The following is an 11,315-nucleotide window of genomic DNA, read 5'->3' as shown; positions in this document are numbered from 1 at the left end:
CCTCATGTATCTCCATGGTTCACTACTCGGTTTAATGTTCTTCTGAGTGATTTTTGTTTTCAACAGTTGGGATAGACTGGATATGAAATAATGGTCAGAACTATATCCATCATTATGTCTCTTGTAGCTTTACCAATGCAAAGTGGATTTGAATAAAACTGGATGATCTATTTCCTCTCATGAATTTTGCTGCTAATCCCTATCTCACAGAAAGATCACTCTGCCTGACTGCTACCTAGGGTGGGCAGATAACATTTAGCTCTCTTTAGTTAAAAGTGTTGTCTGGGAGTGCGGGATTAGTTCTCCTAAGGTATTATGATTGGGTAATGTATGTGAAGAAGAAATTAGGGTTCATTTTCATTTAATAGCTTTATCATGAAAACAAAATTTATCAAAAATCCATAACATAGTTTATTAGAAAATATAATTATACAATCACAAAGTTTAGTATGACAAAGGAACATTGCTGCACAAATATTTTTAACAAATTTTGAACTGTTTGAAACTTCAAAACTTTACTTATCTGTGAGAAAATTGATAGAATTATGATTCATTACGCTTGACATTTTATAAACTTTTAGAAAATTATAGTCTTACACACAAATCAGCTAAACGATAAAGTTATAAATAAAAGGCAAAAACGACTCAAGCCTTAAATCAGTCACCCTTCTAAAACTACAGTATTTATATGAAGAAAAATGAAATACAACCATTACTAAATTATGGATGTTTTCTTGAATATGTAAAATATGCTTTGTAGAACAAATGAAGAATGCATAAAACTCAATAAGGTTATATTTCTATAATTTAGTACACTCATACAGTATAAACATTTTCTCTTTGACAGCTATGATGTGAATAAAACTAACTCTACTTTCAAATAACTGTTTCTATAATAAGTGAAAAAAAAAAGTAACAAATATAGAGATGAAAAAATCAGATTTTTTTCCTTAAAAACATCATTATGAACTATTGCACATGAAGAAAAATAACTACACATCTGGGCAGACTTGTTTACTAACTACTCTCCAGTCTGATTGTAACTGCATACAAATGTCGCATACCTCATTTCTTTTTATTTTCAATTTATACGACCAAGAATTCAGAACTAGCTGGTCATAATACAACAGCATGTAATTCTTGTACTTGGTCAGTATGTCACAGCAATGTATGATTGATATATATATATATATATATATATATACCACCATGTCGGCCAATTCTGCGCATCGGGTAATTCTGTGCAATGATACATCATTTCTGTAAACACTGGATCACGTACTATTTTGGGTCAAGAATCCAGTTTGTATCAAGAAAGAACGTTCGTACTTTAATTAAGAAAAGTGATATTCATAAAGTGTACACAAATATCCCAAATTTCGACTAAAAAGGCATATGAAAATATAATTTCTAAATGTCAACATGAAGACCCACTCCATGACCTTCTTGAACCTGTAATCCAGAAAATCCTAGTTACTATGTATCTTTTAGAATCGTACAAATAAATACATAAATATAAAAGACGGAAAATGTTTACTTAAAAAAATTGTGCATCTCAAGTCTCCAAATTTGCAAGTTGTCCCACATGTACAATATCGTCTGCTACCCGATGTGTCAACTTGCTGCAAGAATGGCATTCTCAAGAAATTCCATTGTTTATAGTCTGTTTCTAAATTCTTTAGTAATTTTTCCCCATAAACTAGACATTGTAAACACATTTTATTCATTGTTGTTTCTCTTCCACATAATAGCTTATTTTTGATAAAATGTTGAACTTTACTATTTTTTTAAATACAAGATTGGTTTAGTTTGCTTGATATCTCTTGCCATTTATTGGCAACGTTACATTGAATTTTGTAAAACTAGCTATAAATCTGACCTAATTACTTAACTGCTGACAAAAACAGTCCAAAGTAATATATTTCATTTCTATAGCCAGATTGATAAACATTACATCTTTTCAAAGCTGTGCGCAGAATGGGCCGACATATCACAAGTCATGAAAACAGAATTTTTTTTTTAAAAATCAGAAATTCAGATCAAGTACAAAATAAGCTTGATTTTGGACAAGGTTATGTCCAAAATACAATGTTAAAATAAAGTCCAACATACAATGTTACATTACAATACTAACAAACAATGCAAATTAAATATGCATAACAACTGTTCCTCCCTTCAACGGTTGGCTGATTGTAGCTAGTTCCAGTAGCATGAATATTGAATAGATCTACAAGTAGATCTCCACTTTTATAAAACAAAATTTCTTCACATTTCTGGTTGCAGATTGATGCTGCCTTCCATGCATACATTAGAAATTTAAAAGAGTTCTAACAGTGATTATTACAGAAAATGAGTGTTCTGAAGGATTTAATTAAATGAGTGAAAAGAAGAGGGATTTTACTTGCCAAAAGAATAAAAGGTTCAGTCAAAATAAATATATTAATTTCTAGCGAACACTCGTCTGATAATCTGACACTGTATTGTCCAAAAGAACCATCACGAGATAGTGTCTTGTCTGGTTGATCTCCGCTACTAGAAATGTCAACAAAAAACAGAGATCTCACAGCATACAGTACTCAGGCCATGATATAACGATGCATCATTAAGATAGTTTGTCAATATGAACAAAGAATTTGTTTATGTAACAATAGATATAGAGTCCAGTGCATCTTTTATCAAGTTTGTGGGTTCCTTTCATGGTGCCTCTGATTTACTCCACTCCAAAATCAAGATTGTGTATACAAGTTTAAACAACCAAAAATGTTGCAAAAAGAAATACAATTGCCAGATGATATAATCTGTCACCAATAAGGTAAAAAAAATCCCAATTTGCGAAATGGTGAAGCCCAGTGCAATCCTGGAATAAAGATTGTACTTGTTATTCTTTGTACTTTTAAGAATTTTTTTCCTGTATGAGAAAAATATATGTACATGGAAAGGAAGGAGCCACGCCATGACCAATTTGTATTAGATTTCATTCAAATCTCCTCCCCAAAATGAAAAAGAAATCTTTTTTGTGTATGAGAAAAATACATGCATATTAAATTTTTGGGAGCCAAGCCATGATTGTGCCATACCCAAATTTGTGTTACAATGGAGTGTGCTATAGCAGGGTCACACTGTGTGTGTGTGTGTATATATATTATTTTTTTTCTTGTTTCAATCTGCAGGTTGACAAACTTTAAACATTTTGTCTTTTTGTAATGGTAGTTTTCTTCTATGTAAAGCAGAGCATCAGGCACAGCACAACGCATAATATTTATCAATAGTCAGTGCAACATACTACTCTTCACCACTCTCTGATCATGACCTCAAGTCCAGTATTTTGCACCGTCATCTTTTAAATTCTAAAGAATATTACCTTCGGCAGATACAGGACTTTGAATCAGAAGCTTTTTTTGGTATGTGCCAGTACTTCTGTGCAGTTTGGTTATTGTAACACAAACTGACCCTTAGCTACTTTGCTTTTTAAGACCTCAATCAATTATAGACATTATAATCTTCCAGATCATGTCCAAATTGCAGAAGTCTGGAGCCTCTCATGAGTTGTCTGCAAAGTAACATACTTACCAAATACATTCTGAAGTATTTGTAAAATGCTAAACTGTGCACCATTTCAGAGACATGATGTCATTCCAATCAATACAAACCTAGCATACATGTCTAAGTCTGACCACTTTCAAGATTCTCATAAATGAATCTGGTAATATTCATATGATGACAAAATAACATCTGTCCACAATAGTGTTATTTTGTCCTTTAGTTCCTTTGAGTACTTTTGATAAGTCATATTTCCTGATAGTTACAAGCCTATCTCTGCATTAGATGGTTGCCTCCTTCCGCTCTAATGACAGTGATGCAAAGTTGGACAGCAGGTTGTTCACTTGGTCCATTTCATCCCGTGTTGATGTCCTCTGGAGGTGCTGACAGAGGTCATCCAGCTGTTCTGCCTCATCCTTCACTCCTCGTAAAGCCAGGTAGGTTTTCATCATCTCAGCTATCTGGTTATAAATGTAAATTGAAGTTCTTCCATAAATGTTCCTTTCATACCAAAAATCTCAAACAATTATTTTTTTTCATTTGCAATTTTGATCAAATTAATATTGCTATTAGGAATCTCCTTTGATAAAGTTTTAATGATCTGAAAAACAAAAGTCAAAACTCTATCAAATGAATGACAAAATCCACTAATTTGGTACAATAAATCATAACAGAAACAAGAGTGCCTTGAAGGGTCTAATACTCAACTGGCTGAAAAGAATTTCCATGAAACCAAGATAAAACCGTTTCTTCCGCCATTCTTCTTTATAAATGCTAAGTACTAAATTATCTATCAAAATCTTCAACATCAAAATTTGGTAACATAAATATTTTCTTGCATGTCAGAGTTAACATGTTCTCAAGATACCTCAAGTGCAAAACAAGATTCTTTGTTGTGCTCTTTGCTCCTGAACCTGTTATCACTGATGTAAAATAATGAATGTGTCTCAGACAATGTGAAAATATACCCACAAAGCTTTGGTCAAATCTTTAATTAAATATTCTTTTAAATAACCTGAAAAACAATGAATGACGAAATATGCTACAGTTATTTTACATACATAATAAAAAAGTTATCTATGTGATATTGTTCAAGGAATTCATCAGATATATCCACAAAATAGGTTTCATAAATATCCATATATCCACAAATAAAGTTTCATAAAAATCCATTCATACTTGTCTGGTACTGTCATAATCACAAAGCAGAAATTCCAAAAGCTTGACTCTGTATCTTTGACCTTAAAGTCAATATCAGAGTGCCACGTGGTAAAAATTCACCTCTGTGTGTGTGTTTATAAGTTCCATGAAGTATGAAGATGCAAGCAATGACATTTGACCTTATGCAAATGTCAATTACCTCTGGTTTTCAAAACTCCTTCACAAAAGTGCAGATATATTAGTGTCAGATCTTTACCAACTTTTATTCTGAATATATTAAAATATCCAAGAAGTGTATTTTTTTGTTATAGAGAAACAAACAAACAAACATCAGTTTCACCATTCATGAAAAAGAAGCAGTGATAAGATGTTTGAGACGGCTATGGTGCCATGCTGGAGGCAGATGAGCACCACTTTTATTCAGAACTAGCCACATATTGTCATGATAGTATTTTAGTGAAAACCCATACTGACATGACTATCTGTTCAGGAGTGGGAATCCATATAAACTAACCATATAGTCATAATACTATTTTAGTGAAAACCCATGTTGATACAACCACATGTTGAGGAGGAGGTACAATAAAATATGATTGAGTCCCCTGAAGGGTCTGATGTTCAGCTGGTTGCATTTCTGTGTCTGTGTGTGTGTGTGTGTGCACCTCCTAACATATGTGGATTTACAATGTCCTCCTAATGTAGGTAATGCTTGTGTGTATGTGTGTGTGTGAACACATATTTGCATTCCAGTGAATAAGTTAATTGTCAGTACTCTGATTTTGCTATTTCTTATTTTTATCAATGACCTTCCAAGATGTCCAAGAGCACACAATCACAGACTTATTTGCAGATGACTGTGTGATAACAGCTTCAGGTAGATATTGTAGATGCTATAGAAGCTCTTTAAGACTGATATAAGAAATATTGAGATGTGGTCAAAACAAAATAAAATTGTTATAAATTAAACCAAAAAAAATGTATGGAAACAAAGAAACAAAGAAGCAGTCCACTTCTGAGAAATCTGTACCTTTGTCAGTAAATTGTCAACTCAGTGAAAATGTTTAAGAAGAAAAACTTCTCAAAACTTGTGATTGTCAAAAGAAATTTAAAGTGTGACAAAATTGTTGACTAGTCTGTAAATATCTATCAAGTAAAATACAATTAGTAAGTAAAGTTAAGAAATGCTGACACATACAAACTAGAATAATGTACTACAATGCCTTCATTTTACCAGTTATTGTCTACAGTTTGAAATATGGACAAACTGCCCCAAGAGTCAGTTGAAGGAATAAACAAGATACAAAAGAGAGATGCTCGCCTAATTCTGGACGCTCCTTTTGACACACCATCTACTATTCTTTTCCAGGAATTGAAATGGCTTCAAATAAATGACAATAAAATAAATAAATGACATTATAATTTCAAAGGGCAGTACCTGTCTACAGATGTATAAATTGTAATTGCCTGAATATAGGAGAAGACTAAATGATGATATGCCATGGCTACTTGAAATTTTCACAATCCAATACTGAACGATTTTGATGCAGTTTCAAAATATTCGTGAACAAAGATATGAAATTCTTTGTCCACATCAATTAGATCAGCCATGTATGTTGAAAGTTTATCTCAGATATTTAAACTTGATTTTGATTGATTTCTACATGTCATTATATTTTTTTCTTCCTGTCTTTATTTTGTTTTGCCTTTGTTTATGCTAGTCAATAGATCCTTTTTCAGGATGATTGACATGTTCAGAGTAATGTAAATTCATATCACTTGATTGTTCCTTTTTTGAAATATTGTAAAATTACTTTTCCTACATAATTTTGTAAGTGAGATACATGCATGTAGATTTTTAGAAAGTAGCTGAGGGTCTGAAGGAAGACTAGATACATCTGTATTCAGACTTAGCTACCCTTCTTTAATAAGTTATTATTATTATTTTCAGAATGGCTGTCAAGGCAGCGATTGTAAAGGTTGGATCAGCATCATTTCGATATGGGAATAACTGCATAATATACTGCAAGAAAGATTTTATTTTGCTGAAAATGTTAGTCTGGTCTTCTTGTTTCAGAATAAGGCAAGAAATAACTTGGTTTCACCTTAGAACGATTCAATCATTTTTGTCATACCTGCATACAACATTACATAGGGTGGATAATTGTTCTTTTAGGTAAGCAACTGAACTAGCATGTATTGGCATAGATCGCTTGTGGCGAGACACACTAAAAGCATGGTATGCACGGGTATTCTACCCTTACCAATACTCACTCTCCTGTAGATTTAAGGCAAGTTTGTTTTCTAACTGACACACTGTTCATTGGATCTTGTCAAGGAGTCAACATTCTCCATTTTTATTCTCCAGCCATGGGGGTAAGTGTTACATTTGTATTTTATTTGATATGTGAAGCATATTCAGTTTTTAATGTCATATCGTGAAATGATGCCTTTATTACTATACAGATTTGAAATGTTGTGAATTTTTGAATTGTTACAAATTGCTATTAGGGGTTTAATTTAGCAGCATGTATCTATTTTAGTAGCATGTATCTATAGATTTTAATTCTGTACCTGTTATAATGACCAGTTTGGTTTTATTGTAGACGTTTGTTGCTGTCTGTACACGTTGGTACCTGTCTGTATGTATGTCTATATGTATGTCTGTGGATCCATGAAGGGTGGGCATGGCCAATACAAGTGTGCCAACCCAGTTTAGGACAACTGTGTGCTGTCGGTGCATATGTGTGTGTGGGTATATCAGGCTGGCTGTCTGGCCGTCTGTGTGTATATATGGATATGGAAGATTATGTAACCATCAAGGTCATGTGAAGACGAAACCACTAATTCGTAAACTTGTGCGCATGGTGGATCCATGAAGGGAGTGTGTGGCTGATATAAGTGTGGGCCAACCCAAGAATTCGGGAGAACTGTGTGGTTTGTCAGCGGACACATTTGCAAGTTTTAACAAATACTTATGAATCATACGGCTGTACAAATGACAAAGTCATGTTTTGTTTCAATTAACTGTTGTTTCAATTGAGTGCAATTGAGTTATTTTGATTATATGAGATTATTTGAATCTTATTTTCATTCCATGAGGTTATTTGAATCTCACTTTCATTACATAACATGAGATTATGTGAATCTCACTTTCATCACAAGATATTATTTGAATCTTTTTTGCATTTCATGAGATTATCTGATTCTCACTTTCATTACACGAGATTATTTGAATCTCATTTCCATTACATGAGATACAAATATGAATATATGAATAATTGTTTATGTTTTCCTATTTGTGAATGTTTGGGTAGAGTAACTGAAGGAGACAATTGTTTAGAGTGTGAAAGAATCACTGTATTTGTAGTGTATATATTTTTATTAATTCATATCATTTGCTTCCATCTTTTATCACATTGTGTTGTTTTGTCATTTGATCCAAGCATCCATTCAGGTCTATCCTGTTAAACTTCTGTTGAGGACAAGTAGCTGTTTATGAGATAAAATTATGGAGGTCAAATTAAGACCAAGTACAATATATAGTGAGATGCATTATGGTGATGTGACCATTACCTCAAGGAAAGCAGTGATAGTAAGATTTTGATGATGGTCACCACTGTTTGTTCAGGACCAATGATGGTCACCACTGTTTGTTCAGGACCAATGATGGTCACCACTGTTTGTTCAGGACCAATGATGGTATAAGAAGCTTCTCAGTGAAAACTCCATATAGGCTAAGAAGAGGTAGATATAACAACTAGATATTGACAGCCAATACCTAGACTACCACATAACAAGTCTTTAAGTGAAAATGCCATGTCATTATGACTACTAATACTGGAGTAGTAGTAATAATAAGATATAAAAGATAGCCACTACGCCAATGAAACTGGAGGTTTAATTAGCACCATTTTCACTGAACACTAATTAGACATCATAAGAAGTTTTATGGGATACCTAATGGCAACCTCTTAATGTGGAACCAAAAAAAACACCAAAAATCTTTTCATGAAAATCTTATGTTGAAACAATCATCTATTTAGGAAGAAAATCATTAATAAGATTTTCAAGATGGGTGTCATGGGGGACATCCTGAATATCAGATTGGCACCATTTTCATTAGGACCAACTAGACATTGTAAGAAGTGTTTGAGTAAAAAAAAACATGTCAATATGGCCATCCATTAAGGAAGCATAGCATTAACAAGCTTTTCAAGATGGCAACCATGGCAGCCATATTGGATTCTGATAAATACCATTTTCATTAAGGACCAAAAACATTTAGTGAAAAACCATGTTTACATGGCTGTTGATTAAAGGACAAAAAGCACTAACAAAATTCTAAACATGGCCACCCCAGTGGACATAATGAATGCCAGATCTGTATCATTTTCATTTAGGACCAGCTAGACAAGATAAGAAGTATCTGTAGTGCAAACCCCATGTAGATATGACCATCAGTTCAAGAGTAGTGATAACAAGATTTCAAGATGGCCACAGTGGTGGCTTTATTGGATGTCATATTGGCACATTTCTGACCTAAGGTCAACTAGACATCAAAAGAAGCATTTTGGTTAAAAACTCAAGCTGATATGACAATCCATTATGGTGACGTATCAATAACAAGATTTTCATAATGGATGGATCACCATTTTCATTTAGTATCCAACAGACCTTGGGATGAATGTATGTGTACAATTTTATGGCAATTATACATGTGGTTTAGGATGAGTAGTGATAACAAACTTGTACTAACTGATGGATGGAGGAATGACTGAACAAATAACACATAGAGACAAATTAATCCATTGAATGAGCTCTTTTGGTCTATAACCTTTCTACTTATACTTTGTGAATAATGATGTTATCATCTTGCATGATGGCAAAGCTTAATATTAACTGGAATATAAAAATATGAAACTGGTTCATGACATGTGATATCAGTGACCACCATTATTTCCAAGGGTCACAAGAAAAGTAGCAGTGTGAATTAAAACAATGTTACTGTGTAACCTCTCACTTTTTATTGGAGAAACATCTATTACTGTGTAACAATTTTAAATGTGCAAAAATTCAAAAATTTACATTTATATGATAAATGTGACATTTGGTTCTGCGTACTAGTCTTTTGAAAATGCATAGTAATCTGAATACTAGTGACATTTGGTTCTGCGTACTAGTCTTTTGAAAATGCATAGTAATCTGAATACTAGTGACATTTGGTTCTGCGTACTAGTCTTTTGAAAATGCATAGTAATCTGAATACTAGTGTAACTCTAACACAGGAAGTATAAGGTGTAATTATTATGACAGCAGGGTGATGTTTCACTACATTTGTTCTGACTACTTCATAAGTCTGTATCTCATGAATCATGACATATGTCATTTAGGCCATTCTTTTAAACCCATTGAGATACCTGAATCAAGATCATATACTTGTGAAATAGCATGAAAAGAAGGTAAAAATAGTTTGTTCTATGTAAATAAAATGATAATTTCTATCAATAAACCTAATTAATATTTTACTTGATGTGGTACAGTGAATACTCTTAAGATATTATTGTGATCACCTCAAGTAACAGGACCTCAAGTAACAGAACATCAGGTAACAGGACCTCAAGTAACGGAACATCAGGTAACAGGACCTCAAGTAACAGGACCTCAGGTAACAGGACCTCAAGTAACAGGACATCAGGTAACAGGACCTCAGGTAACAGGACCTCAAGTAACAGGACATCACATAACAGGACCTCAAGTAACAGGACATCAGGTAAAAGGACATCAAGTAACAGGACCTCAAGTAACAGGACATCAGGTAACAGGACCTCAGGTAACAGGACCTCAAGTAACAGGACATCACATAACAGGACCTCAAGTAACAGGACATCAGGTAAAAGGACCTCAAGTAACAGGACATCAAGTAACAGGACCTCAAGTAACAGGACATCAGGTAACAGGACCTCAAGTAACAGGACCTCAAGTAGCAGGACCTCAAGTAACAGGACCTCAAGTAACAGGACCTCAAGTAACAGGACCTCAGGACCTCAAGTAACAGGACCATGGAATATTACAGCAGAACATGAGTGTAGACAGCTATTGTAGTTATAAAAAAATACCATGTCCTTACCCTCACACATCTGGAACATTCAAGCCAATCAATTAGTGGTGCAGCCATTTCTGAACAGTTCCCCTATACCCCACAACAATACTCACATTACATTACTGTGTAACAATTTGTTATCAGATACTCTTGAAACTTATAATGCTGACGTGAGTTGGTTGTTACATTGTATAGATCAGGTACTCTTGATAGTTAAAATACTGATGTGAAGTGGTTGTTACAATGTGTATACCAGGTACTCTTGACAGTTAAAATGCTGACATAATGTGGTTGTTACAATGTGTATACCAGGCACTCTTGACAGTTAAAATGCTGATGTGAAGTGGTTGTTACAATGTGTATAGCAGGTACTCTTGACAGTTAAAATGCTGACATGAGTTGGTTCTTACAATGTGTATACCAGGCACTCTTGATAGTTAAAATGCTGATGTGAAGTGGTTGTTACAATGTGTATATCAGGTGATCTTGATAGCTAAGCTAAGATGCTTCTGTG

The 11,315-nt window shown here is 33.7% G+C and overlaps 1 protein-coding gene across 3 annotated transcripts in view; it reads right to left on the bottom strand.

Moving 5' to 3' along the window:
• Positions 1–398: 398 nt before the first annotated feature.
• Positions 399–11,315, bottom strand: part of LOC149805799 (ankyrin repeat domain-containing protein 54-like) — a 31,887-nt gene continuing 20,970 nt past the window's right edge. The window contains exons 8-9 of one of the 3 annotated variants that reach the window (XM_089950499.1): positions 10,272–10,736; positions 399–4,001 (exon numbers count right to left, since the gene is read on the bottom strand). In XM_089950499.1, coding sequence (XP_089806625.1) covers positions 3,822–4,001; positions 10,272–10,736 — 645 coding nt within the window. In that variant the 3' untranslated portion in view covers positions 399–3,821. The other 2 variants (XM_089950500.1, XM_089950501.1) reach the window with 2 other exon arrangements.

The sequence above is a fragment of the Sinohyriopsis cumingii genome, chromosome 2 (assembly GCF_028554795.1).
Source record: "Sinohyriopsis cumingii isolate HCF-2022 chromosome 2, ASM2855479v2, whole genome shotgun sequence".
Lineage (NCBI taxonomy): Eukaryota > Metazoa > Mollusca > Bivalvia > Unionida > Unionidae > Sinohyriopsis > Sinohyriopsis cumingii.
This window is presented reverse-complemented; position numbering and strand designations above follow the sequence as displayed.